The sequence below is a fragment of the Rhinolophus ferrumequinum genome, chromosome 16, assembly GCF_004115265.2.
Source record: "Rhinolophus ferrumequinum isolate MPI-CBG mRhiFer1 chromosome 16, mRhiFer1_v1.p, whole genome shotgun sequence".
In the NCBI taxonomy this organism is placed as follows: domain Eukaryota; kingdom Metazoa; phylum Chordata; class Mammalia; order Chiroptera; family Rhinolophidae; genus Rhinolophus; species Rhinolophus ferrumequinum.
The window spans coordinates 50,819,755-50,845,881 of record NC_046299.1 but is presented as its reverse complement, the minus strand read 5'-3'; the positions used below and the strand labels follow the sequence as shown (position 1 = coordinate 50,845,881).

The following is a 26,127-nucleotide window of genomic DNA, read 5'->3' as shown; positions in this document are numbered from 1 at the left end:
TTGAATCCAACACTCATATCAACCTGGAAACCAAGGGATATAGTTGGTATATAGATTTACCAACTCTGGGTGTTTCATGTAAATGGAATCATATGTTATGTAGGTTTTTTTGTGACTGGCCTGTTTCATTTAACAGTGCTATCAAGGTTCATCCACACTGTGGCATGTATTAGTACTTCATTTCTTGATTGCTGAATATTATTTCATCGTATTGATATATCACATTTTGTTTTTCCATTCTTCAGGTGATGGACATTTGGGCAGGTTATTCTTAATATAGCATTCTATAATAATTGTATTAAAATGGAAGTCAAGTCAACTCATGTAACTCCTCTGCCCAGAAACTACCAGTGACTCCCCATCACACTGAGTAAAAGTCAGAGTCCTTACAGTGACCTACAAGGGCCTACATGTTCTGCATGTACTTTGCCCTCACTTTTCCAGTCCAGCCACACTGGCCTCCCTGTTATTCTTCACACGTGTCAGGCATACTCTTTGCAGCAAGGGCTTTACACTTTCTGTCCCTTTTCCCTGTGACTTCCTTGCCCCTGATATCTACATGACTTGCTTCCTCATTTCCCTCAGGTCTTTACTTAAATGTTATCATTTTAGTGAGTAAGGCTTTCTCTAGTGAAATATGCTCCCCCACTTCACCACCCCAGCCCCCAACATAGTCTATCAGCATTCCTGTATTATTCTCCATGGCACATATCACAACGTATTTAACTTAATTATTTATCTTAATTATTTATCTTAATTATTTAACTTGTTTATTGTCTTTCTTTCCCCACTAGAATGCAAGCGCCATGAGGCAAGCATTTTTGTTTGTTTTGTTTAATGCCCTATCCCCAGAATCTAGAGAAGTGCCTCATGGATAGGAGGCAATCAGTATATATTTTGAAAGAATGAATGAATAAATAACATTGTCTCTGGAGTGGAAGCTGGGTAGCTGGAAAATAAGGTTGGAAGGAGATAGTTTATTGTATATCATTTTATATCTCTTAAGCTTTGAATCATATGAATATATTAACTATTAAAATAAATAGAATTAAAATTAGAAATTACAAGCAGAGGCATACAATCACATAGGATATATAAGAGAAATATTGAATATGTGAATTTGATTGTAAACTTCAAGGCAGTACAATATACTTCAGAAGGAATCTGAAATTATTACATAAGGAGGAAAAGCTATAACTTAAATCACTCTAGGTTTTTGTAAGTTGTCCTGAAAATGGAAGTTTAGATGTTTTGGCATAAGTAGTTTGACCGTGGTAAAATGTATTTTCTTACTCACCATAAAGTCTGATATCATTATTGTAATTTAAAGCAGTCCTATAAATTATGTCCTAAAGGGAGAGGAAAGAAAAGATTTCCCTTGCCTGTACCATTTAAATTTGCAAAATTTAACACTTTCAGAGACTCTAGTGGGTGCACCTAAAATCATAACACCCATTTCTTTCTAACTCCTGAGTCAAGCAGCCTCTTGTACTCAGCAATGGTTTTAAAAAGTGTGTAAGTGTAAATCCAGGGCTCAAATTAGCCAGAAGTACAACCTAGCTACTCTCTGAGAAGGGGCTTCTTCACTTCCTGTTTATCGAGTCCACAGCTGTATACTGTTGTGGGGCTCACGTCTAGGCTTTATCTGAGAGAGCAGTACAGGGCTCTTATATCAAGTATGATGGGGGAACAGATCTGAGATCTCCCCTACCCAGAGTCTTTGGAAGTGGGCAATAGGAGAACATAAATCTGCAGAGAAAAAAGTTGTCGTTGCTATTTTTTTCCTGATAACAGGGTCAAGGAAATGATTCCTCCAAGGCCACCTCTTACTCGTCGGACAGGAGGAGCTGAGAAGGCAAGTGCCAAAGCCAAGGTGAAACTATAAGTAATCCGGAGTTGAGTGCACTCATTTGAAAATAAGGCAGGGATTCTTCCCTATGAAGGGGTGAGAAATTGTGGTTCACATATTTTCCTGCCTGTGTCTATTTGTGACCAGTGACTTACAGTGAATCGAATTCAGTGTTTAATCTCTGGCTGGTGGTCTGTGAGCTGGGAAAAAAAGAGCAATTTATACCGAACGTATTATTGACTGTGAAACCCAATCCAGGTTCAGACTTCTGTTCCACATCTTGGCCTCTCGGAGTCCTCTTTCCCAGACATTGGGTATTTTCCTAGGCGGTGAGTGACTACCACATGCAGATCAAGAACATTTCCAGAGCCATTCTGGATGAGTATTGCAGGATGTTTGGAAAACCGGTGGCCAGTCTGGGGAGTGATTTGGATAGTGAAACGCTGGAGGAGGAGAAGTGCCAGCTCAACTATGAACTTAATTGCTCTGGAAAATACTTTGCTTTCAAAGAACAACTCAAGGTACATACATATTCATTTATTTAATTACTCCGTAGGTTTTATGAAGCATCTTCTCTACATGTCTAGTTATCATTTTTCTCTGGCTGTGTTTGGCTGTGCTCCCACCTTTCTTGCTGTGGGTGCCAAGGGCTGTGCGCTCCAGGATCGAGTGTTAGAAGCTCCACTCCAGCAGAGCCTTGGAATGGCTCAGTGTCCACTCTGGGTGGGTGGGAGCTTTGAAGAAACTACTTCTTCGCTTGAGGATAGGCCAGATGTGGGGCCGGATTGCATGTTGCTCTAGGACTGATTCCATGACTAATTATCTCTGTCTTCCATTACAAACTTTTCTCTAGTCCTAAGAATCGCCAAGATTTGAGAACTATTTACTTAATAATAATGGCTAACATTTATTGTTTGTTGTATGTCAAACTTTAACATGCTTTGTATCTTACTAATTATCACAACAACCCTATGAGGTAGATACTTCCCATTTGACAGATGGAGAAATGCAGCATTGGTTGGTTAAGTAATTTGCCCAGGGTCACAGAGCTAGTGAAGGTCAAAGATGGGACTCAAATTCAGACAGCCTGGCTCCAGAACTCATGTTTTTAACTGCTATACTGCATTGCATCTCTGTGCACATTTACTATATGCCCTGTACTGTACTAAACAGATAAAAGAAAACACGTAGAAGTAATAAAGTGAAAAACAACTGATAAAGAGGCAAGAGGCTATTCTCTGTAGGTGGCCTACTCACATCTCAGTTTTATTCCTGGTTCTACCATTACTGGCTGGATGCCCTTAGTCAATTGACTTCACCTCTCAGAGCCTTAATTTATTTCCTAACAATGAGGGATAATTTCTCCTATTATTTCTCTTTGGCTTCTCAATCATCTGAAGTAAGATAGTGCATAATCCATTTAACAAATGAGAAAACCGAGGTACCAAGTATAAAAGCTTGTACAGTGGCAGGATTAGAACCAGAATTCTATTTCCCAGACTCTCAAATCAGGCCTTTCTTCCATGAATCATGTGGCCACCATGAAAAACATAATGCATAAACCTATTGCTAAGATTTTCTTCGTCTCTATGATTTCTTTTATATAATATAGGTCTTGTGTTGACCATGTTAGTGAGGATGGTGCCATCAAGAAAAGAAGTCATACAGAGTATGTTGATTGGGGGAAAGTCAGAATGCCAACAGTTTAGCAGTCACCCACGGAGCAATCAACCACCTTCTGAAGTTCTGATAAGTCTTAGACCAGAAGCTCAGGGGAGGCCTGTGCTGTCAGCATGGTGCTGGCTCTAGACTGTGTTATCAGATGGTGATGTGTGTCTCCTGCAGCACGCTGTGGTGAAGATTGTGAGAGAGAAGTATTTGAAGACAACACCATTTGAAAGCCAGGAGGAACTTCAGACATTCATTAGTGAACTCTACGTGTTCTTGGTGGATCAGATGCATGTGGCCTTAAACCAGGTGGGTGCTCAATGACTAATAGCCCTCATTTTTTCTGTAGGACATCCGGGTTTTCTCTGAATGATTCCTTCCTTCCTTGCTTCCTTTCTTCCTTAATTATGCAAACATTTATTGAGGCGTGGGCTCTGTGCTAGGCACTGACAACGCAAAATTAATAAGAAACTACCTAAGTTCTAAGACTAATTTTGGGGGAAATAGGGTGTATGCTCTTTGAATTTCCTAGAAAAATCATTAGGCAAGGAATCCCTCAACTTTTGAACCCCACACCTAAGTTATTTACTTCTGCATCCATTCGATCTTTTTCCTTTCAGTCTCAGAGGAAGAGGCATCACATCCTTCTGTGTTTCAAGGCAAATCCTTCCATCTAAATTCTTAATCCTTCTTCCCGCTTATATTCCTGGGCTGCCATCAATTACCCCGTCTTTCCCTCTATTTTCATATTCTCCCAGTCTGCTGACTTCTTTTCCCAAACCTGTGGACATGCAAAGGCTTTTTCATCTCAAAAAAGAAATATCTGTAATTTCTAGCTACACCTTTCCCACTTCTTCCCTTCAGCGTCCATCTTCTAGGTGTCCTCCTACCTTTCTGACTATTTTATGTCTCCTTTGTAGGGTCTGTCTGTCTGTATATCCCATAGAAAGTTTAAATGTAACTTCCAAAGCTTTAGCCTTAGTGTCCTGTTTTCTTGATATTTGAAACTCTATCTAGCGCTTGTCAATCTTTGACCTGTCGTGGAACCTAAAAAATAAGTACCACCAGCTACCCAGTCATTAAGCCTTAAATTAAGAATCTTTGACTTCTTTTCCTCTGTATTGTGTAAGAACCAGTTGACATCACAGTTTCACCACCTCTAACCCATCGTACATACTACAATCGGAGTGTTTTTTGTACAAAACCTTCCCTCCACATTCCCAACTCCCCCACCAGGAACTGACTTCATCTCCTGCTTCTTTGTCCCTCACCCGCTTCAACCTCTGCTCCTGAACTATATGCAGTTTCCGTACATGCCATATTCTTCCAAGCTTCCAAGCCTTTGGGATATTCCCTATGACTCAAATGCTCTGAATAGTCACCTGGAGAACTTCTTTTTAGCCTTCTATGTCCAACTCAAGTCACAGCTCCTCTGTGAATCCCTCCCTCAAAGGTCTCAGACTGAAGTTCATCACGTTTTTGCCAGGCATCCCCTAACCTGCTCTGCCATGGACACATCTCCATCACAGCACTTACCTCCCTCTATATTTGTATTTTGTACCTGTCTCCTCTATTAGCCAGAGGCTCTTTGAGGACATGAGGCAATAGTAATTACCATCTCATGCTCAATTGCTTTCCTAATCAAATCATCCAAATCACTGTGCCCACGCAGGATTGTGCTGTTACTCCTATGATACCGAAAACTCCTCTCCTACCTCTCAGGAAGGCTGAACAAGGTGAAAGGAAAAGTGATGGTGACAGTGGAAGGAAAAAACAGTGAAGAAAAAGAGCAAATCGAATAAAGGCATTGAGAAGGCATAGCTGGTTAGAGACAGACTACTGGGGGGGACAAAATGACTGATTTTTTGTCATTGTTTTCAAATAAACCACAACGACATACAATTAAAAATGAGCAAATGGAGGCAAGAACCAAGCGGTGCAAAAAATAGATATTAACAGACAAGTGAGAGGAAAGCAGACTACCCTCAAATAGAAAATGCACACTGGAAGTGTCATTGTCATTCAGGTGTAATATCTGAAAACTCATAGTTTTTTCTTTGTTTTGATTGTCAGTCTTGAAGAAGAAAAATTGAGAATTGCACACGTTCACAGAACAAACAGAATAATGTTTGTTCCACAATTTACCTAGCCGATTTTATCTATTTTTTCTATCCATCACATTTGTGACAGTTTGGAAATAGATTTCTATTTCCTCTGTGAAGTAATGTCTTTACTGAAAGTGAAGGAGATAAGTGTTGAATGAAAATCTTGAAGAAAGAGAAGGCAGTAATAAGGCCTATATCCCCAGCTAGGAAAGCAAGTCTGGTGTAATAAGTAATCTCCTGGGTCAGAAGCTATGACCAAGGAAGACCCCCCCCCCCAAAAAAAATTCTTTAATTAGAAGTAAAAATAATATCGGTGACTTTAACAAATAGAACTGCTAAGTAAAGCTAAATTTGAGATGGGCTAAAGAAAGCTGCTGATCGCTGATTAAAGCCTCTGTACTTTGTTCTTTCATTCCATCTGCCTCACATCCTGCCATTGACAAGGCCATGCCAGATGACGTCCAAGGTGCTGCCTCAACCATTCATACAAGCGTGAACAGCTTCGATTCTTTGCAGTTGAAGCAGAAGTCAATGAGAACTTTGACATGGCAGCAGTGTATTATGAAGAGGTAATTAAATATCTTCCCAGTGGTGGTTTTGACTGTTATTTGTACAATACGGGTGTAATACATAGTAGGTTTTGATTGTTCAAAATCCAACTTGATTAGTACAAGGATATACACATAGATCAATAAAACAGAGTCCAAAAATAGGTCCACACCAATAAGGCTATTATATTTTTTGACAAAGATGTAAAAGAAATTCAATGGAGAAGGGATAGTCTTTTCAAAAAATGGTGTTAGAACTATTGGTTATCATATGCAAAAAATGAACCTTGACATAAACCTCAAATACTGCATAAAAATCACCTGAAATGGATCATAGATTTGAATGTAAATCTGTAAAACTTTTAGAAGAAAACAGAGGAGAACATCTTCATGACCTAGAGTTAAATAAAGAGTTCTTAGACATGACACCAAAGCATGATCCATCAAAGAAAAATATGATAAATAGAACTTCATCAAAATTAAAATGTATGCTCTGTGGAAGGCACTGTTAAGAGAAAGAAAGAAAAAGTACAGAATAGGAGAAAATATCAGTAAAACATATATCTGACAAAGGATTTGTAGGCATTAGGGAATGCAAATTAAAAACCAGAATGAGATGCTACTGTATACTTATTACAATAACTAAAATGAAAAATGCTGACAATACCAGGTGCTGGTGAGGATACAAAGCAACTGGAACCGTCACACGTTGCTGGAGAAATGCACAGTCCTATTGGCCTATTGATACAGCCACTCTAGAATAGTTTCGCAGTTTCTTATACATTTACCATATGAACCACACCAGGGTATTTACCTTAAAGAAATGAAATCTTATGTACACGAATGCTTATAGCGGCTCTATTCATAAATGCCCAAACCAGAAGCAACTCAAATGTTCTTCAAACGATGAATAGACAAACTATGGTCTATCCATATAATAAAATACTACTCAGCAGTAAAAGAAGTGAGTGACACACGCAACAACTTGGATGAATCTCTAAGGTATTATACTGAGTGAAAGAAGCCAGCGTCAAAGTTACATACTATATGGTTCCACTTATATGACATTCTTGAAAAGAAAAAACTACAGTGATGGCTAACAGATCATTGGTTGCTGGATGTTATGGGTTGGAGGAAGAGATGACTATAAAAAGATAGCATGAGGACATTTTTGGGGGTGGTAGAACTGTTCTGTATTTCAGTATTGGTGATGGTAACATGAAAGTACACGTGTTAGAATTCGTAGAACGGTATACCAAAAGAAAAAAATGTTAATTTATTGTAAATAATTAAAAAAATAAAACCTGTATTCAGCAAATTCAACAGCCTCTTCCTGAGCCTTTACAGTGTATGATGAATGACAGTCGAGTTCTCTAGTTCTGTAAGTACCACCTACCACATGTATCATGGGCTGAATAAACTTATATGAAGAACGGCCTGACCCTTCATTTAAATTTATTTAATTATTGAGATAAAGTTCACCTGCCATGTAATTCACCCATTTAAAGTATACAGTGATATTTAGTATACTGTATTTACAGAGTTGTGCAACCATCACCATTGTACAACCAATTAGTTGTGCAATAATCTAATTTTTTGTTTTATTTTGTTTTGTAATCGTGTGTTTTTTCCAGGACCCATCAGCTCCAAGTCCAGTTGCCATTTTCAATCTTGTTGCAGGGGCGCAGCCAACCATCCCATGTGGGAATCAAACCGGCACCTTGTTGTTAAGAGCACGTGTTCTAACCAACTGAGCCATCTGGTCGCCCCTCTAATTTTTAATAGACTTTTTTAAAGAGCGGTTTTCAGTTCACAGCTACCACGATCTAATTTTGGAGCATTTGCATCCCCCCAGAAAGAAAATCTGTGCCCATTAACAGTCTCTCCCCTTCCTCTTCACCCCCAGCCCGAGGCATCCACTAATTTACTTTCTCTATATATAGATTGGCCTATTGTAGACAGCTTCTGTAAATGGAATCGTGGCAATACCAGGTCTTTTGTAACTACCTTCTTTCACCTAGCATTATGCTTTTGAGGATCATTCATGTTGTAGTATGTATAGAATCTACCACATTTTGTTTATTTACACATTATTGATGGGTATTTGACTGTTTTCCACTTTTTGGCTATTATGAATAAGGCTGCTATGAACATTCATGTATAAAGTATAAGTTTTTGTATAGAAGTATGGTTTCAGTTCTCTTGTGTATGTACTCAGGAGTGGAATTGCTGGGTCATATGGTAACTCTATGCTTAACTTTTTGAAGAACTGCCAAACTGTTTTCCAAAAGGCTATACTAATATTTTACATCCCCACCAGCGATGGACGAAGTTTCCATTTTCTCCTATATTCTTGCTAACGCTTGATTATTGTCCATCTTTAAAAAAATTATTGTAGCCGTTCTAAAGGTTGATATAGTCTCTCACTGTGATTTGTTTTGCATTTTTCTAATGACTAGTAATTTTGAACATCTTTTCACATTTGTAATTTTTTCAAGAGGAGAATATGTTCCAAATTCTAAATTAATTGACAGAAGGACAGTTAGACTACAACATGTTCAAAATATCAGTCTATATAAATCAATTGTTAGGTCCCTTTGTGACTGGCTTATTTTACTTAGCATATATCCTCAAGGTTCATCCATGTTGTAGTGTATGAGGTATGTCAGAATTTCCTTGCTTTTTAAGGCCAAATGATATTCCTGTATGTATATACCACATTTTGCTTAGCCATGCATCTGTCATTGGGCACTTGGGTTGCTTGTACCTTTTAGCTATTATGAATAAAGTGCTATGGACATGGATGTACAAATAACTTTTTGAAACTCTGCTTTCAATTTTTGTGGGTATATACACAGAAGTAGGATTGCTGTATCATATGGTAATTCTATTTTTAATTTTCTGAGGAACCACCTTACTATTTTCCAAAGTGGTTGCACCATTTTACATTCCCACATTGTCAAGAGTTAATTTTAATTTCTTCATATCCTCCTCAACAGTTGTTATTTTCTGTTTTGTTCATACTGGCTATCCTAAGTTGGAGATAATATTGCACTGTGGTTTGGTTCCCTAGTGATGTGTTATGGTGAGCATCTCTTCCTATGCTTGTTGGCCATTTGTAGATCTATGGGGAAATATCTATTCAAGTTCTTTGCCCCTTTTTGAGTCAGGTTGTTTATTATTTTGTTGTTGAGTTTTAGGAGTTCTTTATATACAGTATTCTGAATATTAACCTCTTATCACATATATGATTTGCAAATATTTTCTGCCAAAACAACTGTTAGTTACATTTTTACTCTGTGGATAATTTCTTTTGATGTATAAGAGTTTTTAATTTTTACAAAGTCCAGTTTGTCTATTTTATCTTTTGTGACCTGTGCCTTTGGTATCAATCCAAGAAATCATTGCCAAGTCCAGTGTCATGAAGCTATTGCCCTATGTTTTCTTCTCAGAATTCTATAGTTTTACACCTTACATTTAGGTCTTTGATCCATTTTGAGTTGTTTTTTGTATATAGTGTCAGGTAAGGGTCCAACTTCATTCTTTTGCAAGTGAATATCCACTTTTCCTGGCACCATTTGTTGAAAAGACTATCCTTTCCCTATTGAATGGTCTTGGCACCTTTGTCAAAAATCATTTGACCATATATGCAAGGGTTTATTTCTGGGCTCTCTATTCCATTGGTCTATATGTCTGTCTTTATACCAGTACTGCACTGATTACTGTAGCTTTGTAAGTTTTGAAATCAGGAAGTGTTGAGTCCTTCAGTTTCATTCTGCTTTTTAAAGATTGTTTTGGCTATTCAGGTTCCCTTGACATTCCATATGTATTTTAGAATGGGTTTTTCTATTTCTGCAAAAGGCATTGGGATTTTGATAGAGATTGTATTGAATCTGTAAACTGCTTTGGGTAGTTTTGAAATCTTAGCATATTAAGTCTTCCAATCCATGAACATGGGATGTGTTTTCACTTATTTATGTCCTTTTAAATTTCTTTCACAATGCTTTGTAGTTTTCACTCATTATGAGGTGCTGTTTTTGTATACCATGTTCCGCCCAAAATTAGACCTAGCCGGACAATCAGCTCTATCGCATCTTTTGGAGCAAAAATTAATATAAGACTGGGTATTGTATTATATTACATTTTATTATATTATATAAGACCCGGTCTTATGTTACAGTAAAATAAGACCGGGTCTTATATTAATTTAGAGCTGATGTTCCAGCTAGGTCTTATTTTCGGGGAAACATAGTACTTGTAGATAAATTTATATTTGCCATCTCAAGACTGTGACAGAAACTATTATATATGAATCTTTAAAATGAACCATAACAAATGAATGTTTTACATTCCTAAGTAATTGGATGAGCTTATGGTGACCAGTAGACTAGCACTAGGACACAACCAATTTTTAGATTATTTCAACAAATGTTTATTTTACTACAAGCCAGAACATTAACTATGCTAGGCATTCAGAATTCAGAGGTGAGCAAAAAAGAAGACATAGTTTCAGCTTTCATAGATCTTATAGTATTTATGGGGTGCTTCTGTGTGATGTTATATGCATAAAAAATATGACATAGTGTCACAATAACCTTGGTTCTCCTGATGCTTCATGTGGTAGAGGTTGGTCCGTGAGCCCCAGAACCTGGAACACTGGCTGGACTATGGTGCCTTTTGCCTCCTAATTGAGGACAACATCAAAGCACAGAAGTGTTTTCGGAAAGCCCTTTCCCTCAATCAGAATCATATCCACAGGTAGGGGTGAAGGGAGATGGGGAATGAGTAGGAGCAGATAAACTTCTGTATAAAGTTGTCTTGATTCCATGACATGGAACTATATTGTGAATCATGTTGGTGGTCTCTTCTCAGTTTGTTGCTGTGTGGTGTCATGGCTGTCCTGATGGAGAACTATGAGCAGGCAGAAATTTTCTTTGAGGATGCTACTTGCTTGGAACCAACTAATGTTGTAGCCTGGACTTTACTTGGTATGGTATTTTCCTGCGATCTGAATGTGTTTTCTTCCATTGTAAGATTCTCCCTTTCTCTTTCCATTCTTTAATGGCTCCTCACATAGTTCTTAAACTTTGGTAAACATGTGGGAAATGTTTAAGTGAAATATTGCAATTCTTCAGTATGTGATGATGGGAAATTATTCACATTTATTCCAGCATCTTTCTTCCTTTAGGTTTGTACTATGAAATTCAAAACAATGATATTCGAATGGAAATGGCATTTCATGAGGCCTTCAAACAGCTTCAGGCACTAGTTCTTCAGGCACAAATAATGAAGGAGAAGAGCACTGTTGCTGTAGAATACGCTGAAGGAGGAGGGAAAGTAGAATCCAGTTTGGGGCCTTACAGAATCACTAGTGGTTCTACAACAGCAATCAAGGTGGAAGCCCCAGCAGGTAGGACCAGGGAATGGAGATGATGAGTGGCTAGAGGGAAAATTACTGGCCTTATGAATAGGACCAGGCAAATAATAGATACTCAGTAAATATTTGTTAAATGAATGAATAGATGGAGTTTTGAATTGTTCAGGGATACCAGGAAAGGCACTTCTCAAATATTTCCTCATTAGTATGATTGAAAGTCTGCAGCTTTTACTGTTGCCATTCAGTTTTTTTGAATCTTAGACAATTTACTGTCCTTGTGTACCCCTAAAAGGGGTATCATTCTAGCAGAGTAAATTTCTTTTTTAACCCTCACTCCTTTTCCAAACAGGGAAGGTCCCTCTCATGTGATTCTTAAATTTATTTATTTATTTGTGCACTCCCTTTTTCTTCATTGCCATTCTCCTTTCCTCTACTTTAGGAAATCAGTCATTCTACTGTGTTTAATATATGTTTCTTACATCTGTTATTTTATGTTATTGAATATTTATAATGTACACATATTTTCAACTGTTTGTCTGAGGTATAATTGACATTTCATAAACTGCACATATTTAACATGTACAATTTGATAAGTTGTAACATATAAATACATCCATGAAAATATTACCACAATCAAGATAATGAACATATCCAAAATCCCCAAAACTTGCCTTGTGTCCATTTGTACTCTTTTTCTCTTGCCCATTTCCAGACAACTACCAATTAGTTTTCTGTCACTATAGTTAGTTCACATGTTCTAGAATTTTGGAATCCTAGAAAATTTCTAGAATTTTCTAGAATTTCTAGAATTAAATAGAATTTCACAGTATGTACTCTTTTTTGTCTGACTTTTTCACTAAGTGTAATTATTTTGAGATTCAAATATGTTTTTGTCTATATCAGTAGTTCATCCCTTTATATTGCTAAATAAGTATCCCATTATATGAAGATACCAAAATATGTTTATCTATTCACCTATTGATAGATTTTTGGTTTGTTTCCAGTTTGAGACTATTAAAATAAAGCTGTTATGGATATTCATCTGCAAGTCTCTGTATGGGCATATACTTTCATTTATCTTGGAATGGCTGAGACCCTGTGTTCTTTACTTTTTTTTATTTTTCAAATAGTTGGGGATTTTGTCATATATCTTTGTTTTTTTATTTCTAATGTAATTTCATTATGGTTAGAAAACATACTTTGTATGATTTGAATTCTTTTAAATTTATTTTGACTTGTTTATGGTCGAGCATATGATCTATTTTGAAAAAAGAATGCATATTCTGCTCTTGTTGAGTGAAATGTTCTACAGATATCAATTAGGGTTAATTAGTTGATTGTGATCAACTTTTCTTTATTCTTTGTGCCTTTAACATTTTGTATTACTAGCACTTCCTGCCTCAAGTCACATTTTCTTCAATTAACTTTATAATGTTAGTTTTATATTTAGATCTTTATCAGGAATCTGTCTTTGAGTATGATGCTATGTAGGCATCCAGTTTTATTTTTCTCCATATAGGGATTTAGCTTTCTCAAAAATCATTAATTAAACAATCATCTTTTCCCCTTAGGTTTAAGATATATATGTCTCTGAGCTCTCTATTCTGTCTTTTTTTGTCTGATCTTAAAACAATATCATAATGTTTTTATTCCTGTGTTGCTGTAGTATGCCTTAACATCTGGTATATCAATTCTCTAATTTACTTGCCTTTTTTATACCTGACTTACCTATTCATGAACCGTTATTCATCTATATGGATTTTATGGTGAGTTTATCAAGTATATAAAAAAATCCAGTTGAAATTTTTATTTAGATTATATAGAACTTATAAATGAATTTAGGGATAATTAACATCTGTATATTATTTAAACCATTCTACACAAGTGTGTTAAGATCTCTTCATTTACTTAGATTATCTTTTTATGTCCTTTATTAAAGTTTTAGCATTTTTTTCAAATGAGTCCCTGTTTAAGTAATTCATAGATAGATAGATAGATAGATAGATAGATAGATAGATTCCATTGCTATCATAATAGAATCTTATTTTAATTATATTTTCTAGTTGGTTATCACTGATATATTTTAGTACATGCTATTGATTTTCTACATTATAGGTTTTACTGAATACTAATGTTTTTTAGATTGAACTTGTATATGACAGTCTTGTTTGACTTATTGATTCTAATAGATTTTTTTATTGTTTTTTCCTAGAATATAATTATCTATCATTTGTCAATACTGATAGTGTTATCTTTTCCCTCTCAATACTCATACTAGTCATGTCTTTTTATTATCTTCAGTAATATGTTATATAGTCATGCGCTGCATAATGATGTTTTGGTCAATGAAGACTACATATATGACAGTTGTCCCATAGATTATAGTGGAGCTCCCTTTCCTGTAAGAAATGGAAGGATATGTGGTTCAGAAGGATTTTTTCTGTCTTTGACAGGAGCAATATCTGTGGGGCTTGGCAATAGATTCCTTATCACTCACAGCACCTCGATTTTTGGTGCACAGATTACATCCTAATTAATCAGCTACTGACCCGTAGAGAACAGCCAAGAATAGAGAGAATTAATGAGACCAATAGCAGATTATTTGAAAGGATTAATTATATTGATAAATTTGACTAGGACAAAAAGAAGATACACTGTACCAATACCAGGAATGAAAGGGGACACTACTACAAATCTTATAGATAGAAAGATAACAAGGGAAAATTATTAGCAACTTAATGTCAACAAATTCAACAACTTAGATGAAATGTAAATACTTTGACAGACATACAAAACTTAGGAAGAAAGAGAAATCTGAATAGTGCTATGTCTCCTAAGGAAGTTAAATGTGTAATTAAAAACCTCTCACAAAGAATACTCCCGGCCTACCCTGTTCCTACCACAAACTCAGAAAACAGAACAGGCCATATTGAAGTTGAAGAATAGTTATTACTGTGATATCAAAACCAGACAAATCCATCCCCAAAAAAGAAGAGTACATACCAATAACTTTCATGAACCTAGGCACAAAAATTCTTAACAAATGTTTGCCAATCAATTTCAGTAACATATAAAAACGATAATATATCCAATCCAAGTAGGGGTTATAAGTTTGGTTTCACATTTGAAAATCAATGCAATTTACCACAGAACAGCTAAAATTAAGATTGACGATACCAAGTTATGGAAAGGATGTGGAGTAACTAGAACTCTCCAACATTTCTGGTGGGAATACCAAATGGTATAACCACTTGGAAAAACAGGCAGTTTTCAAATAAAGTTAAACATACATATGCTAGCAATTTCACTCCTAGGTATTTACCCAATAGAAATAGAAGCATATGTGCTTGCAAAGATTTATACATAAATGTTCATATCATATTTATTAATAGTAGGCAAAAAAATCTCTAGATGGGTTAATATCTATATTATGGTTAATAAATTTTCTTATAACCACACAATCAAAAACCACTCAGCAATAAAAAGAACAAATTAATGACATATACAATATGGATGAATCTCAAAAACATTATGTTAGTGAATAAGCCAGATGGCAAACAGTACATACTATATGATTACATTTAAATTAAATTCTGGAAAAGGCAAAACTAATCTATATTGACAGAAAGCAGATCAGTGGTTGCCTTGGGCTGGGAGTTGGGAATTAACTGCAAAGAGCAGAAGGGAGCTTTTGGGGGTATTAGAAATCTTTCATATATTGATTTGATAGTGATTACATAAGTGTTTATTAAAAATGCATTGAACTATATACTTCAAAGCAAACACTTTATAATATGTAAAGTATACCTCAGAAAAGCTGAATATTAACAGTTTTTTTCATTAAGATCATAATTTACTCCTCATTGATCAGTCTGTAGTACTTAACGACTTTCCTTCCTGAAATACATGTTGGATTGCCTTCTACATCTCAGTTTGGGTTTCCTTTACTAGCTTCTCTTTCTTGTCAAACTCATTAAATGCAATCAGTTCCCACTAATATAGTTTTACTTTCTAAGAGCTCACCTATCCTCAGAGTTTATTTCACTACTGATACTCTTAAACATCGTCTTAACCCTGACATTCCTCCAGGATCCAGCAGCTGTACTATTCTACTAGTAAAGTCAACTCCTTATCTCCCTCTCTACCTATCCAATTTCTACCTATTTTCAATATTTCCAAAAGAGCATATCTTTTGCTCTATCTGAGTGATCTATTCTGATTCGGAGCCAGCTGGCACTGATGATTTCCTGCCTGGAATTGCTTTTTCTTTTTATTCATCAAACATTTGTTTGGGAAGCAGCCTGGCATGTTGAAGAGCTTCAGCAAATTATTTAACTTCTCTGATTCACTTAGTTTAAAGGAGCACCATAAATAAAATTTCTCATAATATTGTGAACAATAAATGAGATTATACATTTAAGTCCTTAATATAATACTTGACATATAGTCATCCTCAAATATAGCTACTTATTATTATGTTATTATTATTATTAAACACTGAGATGATTAGAATTCCTGTCCTTTGGTGGTTTTAATCTTATCTAAAATATATATTAATCTTCCCATCTGGATTCTTGAGGATCTGGATCTAGCAAATAACTTTTATAATAGGTACTGTTTGGTGTTTTCATGCCTTGGGTAAGCAGCAGGGTTGGACTAGGGGTTACAGTGACAGAAGTTGGGCTAGCCTTCTCTCAGTTTAGGTGTACTCTTTAAATTATTCAGAAATATAAAAAGTCTGCAGAACAAATCTGTCCATGCATATTTCCGGAATATGTTCCTTATGCTTTGAAAATGAATTGTACTTTATTTTCTGTAATAACCTTTGAATATTCAATGTGGGAAGGTATTTTTTCCTCATTAAAATTTAATCTATTTAGAACAAGGAGCTCCATTATCCGTTCTAGATGGATTTGTTGAAGAATCCTCCAAACTGCAGTCTGATTCCCAAGAACCCGTTTTGCCTGTACAATCTCAGGATCCAGCTAGCAGCCAAAAACCGTCCAACCTATTTGTCAAGGAGATTCCAGTAAAAAGAGGTAATTAGGAGTAAAGATTTCAATTGAAAGGGGCATAAACCAAGTAGACAAGGATGAAAACTGCTGTGATTACCAAATGGTGATCTTATCTGAAATTGATTAGTTTACCTGTCATTTTGCTTAAGTGCCTTCAGATGAGGCTAGGCTCTGAAATCCAAACTCAGTAATACACCTCTTTCAATAAACAAGGATTTATATTTAGCTCAGAAAAGTAGCCAACTATAGACGTATGATTTTCTAACAATGATTCTTCATTTTTTAAATATCTATACATTGTGTTTCACATTCAGGACGATCTGAACACTTTTAAAAACCCATTCATTTGGTTGTGATTTTCATTTAGTACCACCAGAAGACTAACCTTGAGAACCTTTGAGACCTCCTCTCTGGGGACCATTGCTATAGAGCAATCTATTGCTTTCCAGATTATAATCTCTCTCATATATTAGATTAGAATACTCTCCCTGCTATGTTAGAGTGTCTGAGGTTTCTACATTTTTTTCCTTTACATCCAATCATCTATTCTTTAATATATTTTCAGAAGTATCAAAATATCAAGATTCATCAACTTTTCTGCATCTCACCCCTTATGGTGTTTCCCAGACTCCTACCACCATCTTCATGGAGACGATACGCTTCTTAATGAAGGTCAATGCTATGCAGGTCAGAATATTTGGAAAAGGGAAAGTAGATGGAAAGATTTTAATGAACTACTTATTCTATTCATAATGGCATCTTTGCAAGCTTAAATATGTAAGATGCAGAAATCAGGTATGCTTTTGAGAACACATCAAAAGCCCAATGGGATGAACATCCAAACATGCAGCACTCTCTGCAGAGAGCATTAGGAGACCTCACTTAAAGTCTGCTCTCTGTAGAATACCAGCAGAGCAAATTCAGATTCAATAAAGACATATGTAGCCTGATGTCACTTTATTATGGGAACTCATATTATGTGAGTTTTGGGAGTTCACAGGAGCCTAATAACCCTTCTTCCCTTTCAGGTTCTGAACCAATTGGAACAGACAACACACAGTGCTTTATGGGGATAAAAATATTAAATTTTTTTATTGTAAAACTGGGCTGGAGATGTGATGTGTTCCAGGTTTGACTTATCCATGCTGCCACATATAGAACAGTTGGAGAATTACTTCCCCTCCCAGAGAGGAAGGGCGTCCTATGAGGTCTACCTGCCCCATGGGAAACAAGAAATGTACCCAGGAAGCAAGCAGTGGGAGAGAAAGTGAGATCCAGGAGCCACTGGATCGAGAGTTGGCCCCGATTCTGCATTGTGCATGCTCCGCGTGAGGGTGGGCAAGCTCAGGAAAGGGCAAGAATTATGAACTGGGTGGGAGTGGGTGACATTAAACCTTTTCCAATAGAGAAACAGGCTCTCTGTCTCCTTGATTACATAAGTCACTATGCCTCCATGTCAAAGAGCCAGAATGCAGGTAGAGGGAACAGCTGCAGAGCTGTTTTCCTAAGAAGGTGTAAGTGTTAGTGGAAGTTTCTACATTGTAGGCTGAGATGGGAAAAGAGGGAAAAGCAAAAAGAAGGGTTTACCTCTCTGCTTAGCAAGTACATGTGACTGTCCAATCTGCAAGCCTTGCATAGTATTAAAAGTAAAGAATAGCCCAAAGTATTAAACTGGTGAACATAAGAAATATTTGAGAGTGGGTCAGAAACAGATGCACTGTTTCTAAGATCCCAAGTCTAGAATTTTAGAAAGGGAGGTTTTGTCTCACTGTAAGTTTCTTTACAATCATAGCTGCCTGAAAACGTTACTTCATGTGTCAGTATAAATAAAGTGCCTTTGTCTGCTGCTTAACAAATACAGGCTAAAACCCATCTAATATGATGACCAGCAAGACCAGAATTGTGCAATACTGCAGATTATTTACTAGTTAATGTCTGCATTTGGTGACTAAGTGAATAGGTGGTAATGGAACCATGATGTGCTAAATGTTTATAATTCACCTCTAACCTTTTGAAGTTGATAATCATTTCACTCTAGAATATGGTCCTTATTATTTATTATCAGAGACAGAATCTTCAACCATAAGAGCTATGGAACTGACATAATGCAGTTATTTACATGTTTCTCGTAATCTGATTTTTCCTTGCAGTATGTGCACCGAGTGCTTGCACATGAGCTATTATGCCCTCAAGGAGGCCCCAGCTGTGAGTATTACTTGGTGCTGGCCCAGACACACCTTCTCAAGAAGGACTTTGCCAAGGCAGAGGAATACCTCCAACAGGCTGCCCAAATGGACTACCTGGTAATAAATCTGCCGGAGCCTCTTGAGTTTAGTTTGGATAAGGGGCGAACAGGCTTTCTTAAAGGTGGTGATGCCATATCACAGGTAGATTTCTGGTTACCGGAGGTGGGGGTCGTCAGCTCTCAGTTAACTCATCCCTTCCACTTGTTTTTCTTAGGCATTCGTGAGTTTTGCAAAGGGCAGAGAAAGGATAAGGACAGCCCTTTAGTAAATAGTTTATCTATTTCAAGTTTTCTGGCTTCTTCTATTTTTCTCACTGTGAATACTATCATGGTTATCTTGAATGTTTTTCTTAATATTTACCGCAAAGACAAAATGGCTTTGAAGAATGCAAGAAAGAAATGAGAGGGCAGACCTAGAAGAATATCTCTCAGTGCAACCAAATGACCTTCTTTTTGAGTTAGAAAAAGAAAGCAGACAATTTAAATTTGAATGATAAACAAAGATCATTAATGTACTTTTAAACACCACCTCATTTCATATACTACTTGTTCTTACTTTCTCAGAACCCTAACGTCTGGGGTGTGAAGGGCCATCTGTATTTTTGAGTGGAAATCATGCTGAGGCCAAGGCATGCTATGAACGAACCATTAGTTTTGTAGTGGATGCTTCTGAGATGCACTTCATCTTCTGCGACTGGGGCACATATATCTGGAAGAGAAACAGGTGAGGGGTAAGGTTGGGGTCTAAACCATTTAAGTCAGGTCATTGTCTAGGACCTGATCATAGTCAAGTGGACTAAAAATGGTAACATAATGATGCTTTTACATCCAAAGATAAAGTAACTTGCCTAACATCAGGTAACTAGTAATTAATAGAAGCAGGATTTAAATCCAGGCAGTTTCATATTAGAGTCTGTGGTTTTCACCATTATGATACTGAAAAGTCATTAAGAACTCAATAAATTTTATTTTAGCTCATTTTCTTTATGATTAGGAGTAGTAGAAATATTCTTAGCTTGCCTTAATTAATGGAAAGTGTCATGGACTTCAAAATAAATTCTCCAGACTTCCTCCTCAGCACAGGGGATTATATTTAATTCAGCTGAGGCTAACCCCATTCCACAGAGCTCTCTGACCTGAGTCTTTAGCAATTCTTCTCCATATTTTAGGAAACACCCCAAAGCTTTCTAAAAGAAACTTTCTCTTATGGAAAATCTCAAGTATATGCAAAGTAAACAGAATAGTAGAATGAACCAACATGGACCCATCATCCCACTTCAACAATTACCAACTTTCTCCCAAAAGCTTTTTTGACTCTGTGCTTTTGTTTTGACTTATTCCATTTCTCCCCCCCAGAACACCCACTTTTCTTTCTATTTAAATAAAACAACAGCAACAAGAAGTTACAATGCCTATAATGCAAGTAAGATAGCTCATATAGGCTTGAAAGAGAAAAACCACTATCCCATTACAGTGAAATAAATAAGTAAAAGTTTTCTGCTGATGTTATTGCAAACTGCATCTTCACAGAGCTTCTGGCTTGTGCAGTCTCTAGTTAAGGAGTTCATAGGCTATTTGCTGAGGTTCAGTTGTAGTTCTGTCTCTCACACTGGAGATACAAGACAAAAGTGGTCCTTCATGGAATACTTCTTTTGGAACTTTGTTTTTGAGTTTTTCTAAATGTCTCCTGTACTGCTGAGAGCTTCTAAGACCTTTGGCAACCAGGGAACAGACTCTCAGAATAATGCAGCTCTATCAAGTGTATCCCTTAGTTCACAGATTCTCTACCTGTCATCCTACCAAAAGTGACACTTTTAAGTGAAAGGGGTAATTGATAAAGTCTAGGTGGAATTCAGATAATCATTGTGGCCACCCAGAACTTTCGGTGTAACTCCTTGCCTCAACTTTTAAAGAGACTACAAATATCTTTGGAACTGCTTTCATGTCAAAGTCTGCCTTTTAATTTGGTCTGTCCTTCTCTTCTCGCCAGTTTTCTTGCAATAGCTCCCTGAAGGTAGACATAAAATACAATCCAAACCCAGAATAACCAACACCATATTGAAAGAGAAGAGCAAAGGTGGAGGACTGACCCCCTACCTGACTATAAACTACAACAATAGTCAAGACAGTGTGATATTGGTTAAAGAATAGGCAAATAGATGAATGGAACAGAATAGAGAGCCCAGAAATAGACCCATATAAATATAGTCAACTGATCTTTGACAAAGGAGCAAAAGCATACAATGGGGCAAAGAAAATCTTTTCAACAAATGGTGGTAGGACAACTGATATCCATATGCAAAAAAAAAATCTAGACACCTTCAAAAATTAACTCAAAATGGATCATAGAATTAAATGTAAAATGCAAAACTATAAAATTTCTATAAGATAATGTAGAAGAAAACCTATATGACAGTGGGTATGGTGATGACATTTTAGATACAACACTAATTCTTTTTTAGAAAGAAGAATTGATGAGTTAGACTTCATTGAAATGAAAAACTTATGCTCTACAAAAGACAATGTGAAGAGAATGAGACAAGCTACAAACTGGAGAAAATATTTGCAAAAGACATGTCTAAAAGGACTGTTATGTAAAATATACAAAGAACTCTTAAAACTCAACAATAAGAAAGCAATCTGATTTTAAAATAGGCCAGAGACTTTAACAGATGCCTCACCAAAGAAGATATATAGATAGCAAATAAGCATATAAAAAGATGCTCCATATTATGTGTCATCAGGGAAATGCAAATTAAATTAACAATGAGATACCACTACATACCAAAATCTGGCCAAAATCCAGAACACAGACCACATCAAATCCTGACAAGGACGTGAGAAACAGGAACTCTCATTTCTTGCTGGTGGGAATGCAAAATGGTACAGTCACTTTAAATGACGGTTTGTCAAGTTCTTACAAAACTAAAATATCGTACCATATGATGCAGTGATTGTGCTTCTTCACATTTACCCAAAGGAGTCGAAAACTTACATCCACACAAAAAACTGCACACAGATGTTTGTAACAGCTTTATTCATAATGGCCAAAATTTGGAAGCAACAAAGATGTCCTTCAGTAGATGAGTGGATAAATAATCTGTGGTCCATGCAGACAGTGGAATATTACTCAGCACTAAAAGGAAATAAACTGTCAAATCATGAAAAAACACAAAGGAATTTTAAATGCATGTTACTAAGTGAAAGAAGCCAATCTGAGAGGGCTACATACTACATGATTCCAACTGTATGACATTCTGAAAAAGGCAAAATTATGGAGACAGTAAAGAGATCAGTGGTTTCAAGATGTTGGGTAAGGGAAGTGATGAATAGATGGAGCGAAGAGAATTTTTAAGACAGTGAAATACTCTGAAGGTTAGATCTCATTATACATTTGTCTAAACCCACAGAATGTACAATACCAAGAGTGAACTATGGACTTTTGGTAAACTATGGACTTTGGGTGATGGTGAAGTGTCAATGTCGGTTCATCAGTTGTAACAGTTACCACTTGGGTGGGGATGTTGATAATGGTAGAGGCTATGCATGTGTGGGGGCAGGGGGCATATGGGAAATCTCTGTACTTCCTCCCAATATTGCTGTTGAACCTAAAACTGCTCCCCCAAAATTAAGTTTTAATAACACATATAACTCTAGGACTAATTATTTTATTTTATTTTATTTGTTTATTTAAGGAGGGTGCAGCTCACAGTGGCCCATGCGGGGATCGACCCGGCAACCTGGTGTTATTAGCACCACGCTCTAACCAACTGAGATAACTAGCCACCTCCTAGGACTCGTTTAATGTACATTGGTCTGTAGTATAACTGCAGAAGCCCCATGATTATCCTAGCAATTGCCGTGTTTGAAGTTGCCAAAAGAACAAAAGCTTAGTGATGCTTTCTTTTTACAGTATGAAAAGGCAAAGAGAACCTACCTGCAAGCCTGTAAGCAATCACCTTCATGCCTCACGTGGCTCGGACTGGAATTGCCTGTTATCGGGTAAGAAGTCGAGGGCTTCAGACTAAGCTGACCTTGGTTCTTTGGTCTTCCGAGCACCCTGGGAGTTTGTGATGACAGTGGGATAGCAATCAGAGCAGTCTTCTCTAATAAAAAGTTGCTCTTCAAAGTTGTTTAGTAAACTGAAGGTCAATCAGAACTAGAAAAACAAAACATTCTTTAAAAATCTCACAAAAACTTGAACCAGGAAGCTATGTAATAAACAAAAATGTTCATGTTGTTTGGTACGTAATTTTATGAGCTATAAGAGAAAAGTGATATGGGATATGAAGAATCCACTCAATTTAATTAAAGTAAATGATTGATATTTATTAATCTCTGTGTGCCTTCTGTATTCAGGAGGAGATGCTATAGCTTCTGTAGACCTTTTGCTCTACCACCCATAAAAACTCTCTAGTCATCCTTCCCACCTTTCTTCTAATCTTTGACAGAAACATGCATCCTGCTGTTCTTTCTATTTTTTTTATGTGTATTCTTGATTCCATCTCTCACTTTTTCTCCTAATACCTACTACTTTCTTAATTTTTTCTTTCTCTATGATTAAAAATTTTAACCTTTCCTTCTCAATCATCTCTTTCCCCATACATTTCCCCCTTCTTATTGAACAACAGCGATAACAACCACCACCTTCCTGGTTGCTACCCTTTAAGCAAGATAGTTGGCTACATGTCTTGTCTCCTCTTCCTCATTGCTGTTTTTTTAACCACAAGGTGATAATGTGTTCATTATAGAAGATTTAGAAGATACAAAATATGAAGAAAACACAAAAGTAGCCATAATCCTATCACTTATTTTTGAACGCATTTTTCTCCAGTCTTTTTTCATACATATATGAAAACAATTTTAATGTATAAAATTAAAAATAATATATTTACTGCTTTTTAAACTTTTTTCTACCTAACAATATAGCATTGGTGTCTTCTCACATCACTAAATAGTCTAAACATGAGTTTTGATGGTTGCATGGTGTGCCCTAGTTTGGATGCATAAATAAGGTGATTGTGTAATTTATCATGCAAACCAGGACGCTTCTGAGAATAAAAACGGTGCTATTAATAATTACACTGGGACACAGAGACTGTCCCAGGCCAATTGTGACATATGATCACTTACACATAAGCCATGTGCCCCCTGCTCCACTTCCCAGAAGGATGTAAACATTTGTAGCTGTTAGAAACTTGACAGTACTGTCGAAAGTACAAAAACTAGACAACTATCAGGTAAGTCATGCTTCTATTTGTTGTGAGTAGTGTAAAAAAGTCTCGTTGAGATAGAAACTAAAAAAAAAAAAAAAAAACAGAACCAAAAAATCTTGAGTTAAGCCCTACTACTAAGATGTCCAAGTAATGTCTGCCACCATCAATGTTTTAGTCATACTATACCTATCTGTGGATACACCATAATTTATTTGACTAATCATTATTATTAGACATGTCCTTACTTTCTAGAAGTATGCTATTATAAATAAAGCTGAGATAAACATTCTGGGACATAAATCTCTGTGCTTAATTCTTATTATTTCCTTAAGATACATTCTTATAGAATGTAGAAAAAATTCTTTAAATTATAGTGTCATTTGCCTTCTAAGAAAGGCTAGTAATACTGATTTATACTCTTCCAGCAGGTATGAGTCAGTTTCCTGTTACCTGAGCAAAAATGGGTATAAATCACTTGCTAATTTTATAGGTAATCTTTAAAAAAATTTTTTGATCTGCAATTTGTTAGGTATCTTAATTTGCATTTATCACTATGAGGTGAAAATCATGTTATAGACATATTTCTTTTAAATTGGTTTCAAGGTGTACAAAACAATAATGCTTAGACATTTACACACCCTACAAAAGTGATAACCCCAATAAGTCTCTTACTAAACCCATCTGACAGCCATATAGAATTATTATAATACCACTGACTGTATTCCCTATGCTGTAACTTACAATCCTTGTGACTATTATTTATATTTATATTTAGATATTTATACATATATATGAGTTATAGTTGACATTCAATATGTATTGTTAGTTGAGGAGTAAGCGGCAAGTGGTTAGGACATTAATATAATGTTATGAAATGATCCCTCATAAGTCTGGTACCCATCTGACACCGTACATAGTTTTTACAACATTATTGACTATATTCCCCATACTGTATTTCACATCCCCGTGACTATTTGTGACTACCGATTTGAACTTCCTAATCCCTTACTTTTCTCAACCCATCTCCCCAACCCCCCTGCCAATCTAGTGTTGCCACGCAACAGCCTACCCGTCTATCTTCTTGTACCTTCCCTAAAGAAAGGAGAGTCTGTGAGACGGATCCTTTCAGGGACTTTGCTTCACCTTTGTGCTTGCACCTTATGTCTCCCTGTTTGGCCCCAGAAAGAGGGCTGGTCAGCCAATGACGAGTAAGATTCCCCCTGGGGGGGGGCAACTCAAGCCAGGTGCAGTCGAGTGGAGACTAACAGGAGAACCCAGGGTTCATAGAGGTGGCCACAGTCCCCCACCTTCCCCTGCTAAGGAGAGCCTCTGCCCTCTGTGGCTGTATTCCTTCTCACAACCTGCAAGGGAAGTGATTCAGTGATGTGCTCTCCATCTATTTATATGCATATAGGTTTTGTCCTTGGGGAAGTACATACATCCTGAGACTTCAGGCAAGGGTGATTGGCTTGAATCAGTTTTCTATTATAATGTATAGGATTCACAGATCTTGAGATTGACAAGCTTTATCCTCACCTAACTAATAAAAACTATGCGTAGGTCCGATTTGGAGCCAGTCCTTGAGGCTGCAGCACCTTGGACCCGCTTCACTCTATTCATGGCTACTTTCTTTTCTTAACCCTGCGCCGCCCATCCCTCGCTCCCCACAACCCTGGTCGCGCAGGACGTGACAATGTAACAACCATCAATTTGCTCTCTGTATCCATGAATCTGTTTCTGTTTTGTTTGTTCATTTATTCTGGTCTTTACCGTGATCCCCTGAAAATAAGACCTAGCCAGACAATCAGCTCTAATGCGTCTTTTGGAGCAAAAATTAATATAAGGCTGGGTATTATATTATATTATATGACATTATATTATATTATATTATACCTGGTCTTATAGTAAAATAAGACCAGGTCTTATATTAATTTTTGCTCCAAAGGATGCATTAGAGCTGATTGTCCCGGCTAGGTTTTATTTCGGGGAAACACGGTAGATTACACATGTAAATGAAATTATACAGTATTTGTCTTTCTCAGTCTGACCTATTTCACTTAGCATAATATCCTCTAGGTTCATTCTTGCTGTTGCAAATGGTAAA

At 36.6% G+C, this 26,127-nt stretch overlaps 1 protein-coding gene across 1 annotated transcript in view; it reads left to right on the top strand.

Annotated features, from left to right (window-relative positions):
- Positions 1–26,127, top strand: part of CFAP70 (cilia and flagella associated protein 70) — a 67,150-nt gene that overhangs the window by 30,742 nt on the left and 10,281 nt on the right. The window contains 16 exon segments of the mRNA XM_033129735.1: positions 1,795–1,855; positions 2,176–2,370; positions 3,695–3,826; positions 6,067–6,112; positions 6,115–6,191; positions 10,795–10,928; positions 11,043–11,158; positions 11,359–11,580; positions 16,428–16,586; positions 17,128–17,249; positions 18,713–18,865; positions 19,372–19,408; positions 19,411–19,494; positions 19,497–19,531; positions 22,721–22,787; positions 22,790–22,809. Coding sequence (XP_032985626.1) covers positions 1,795–1,855; positions 2,176–2,370; positions 3,695–3,826; positions 6,067–6,112; positions 6,115–6,191; positions 10,795–10,928; positions 11,043–11,158; positions 11,359–11,580; positions 16,428–16,586; positions 17,128–17,249; positions 18,713–18,865; positions 19,372–19,408; positions 19,411–19,494; positions 19,497–19,531; positions 22,721–22,787; positions 22,790–22,809 — 1,660 coding nt within the window.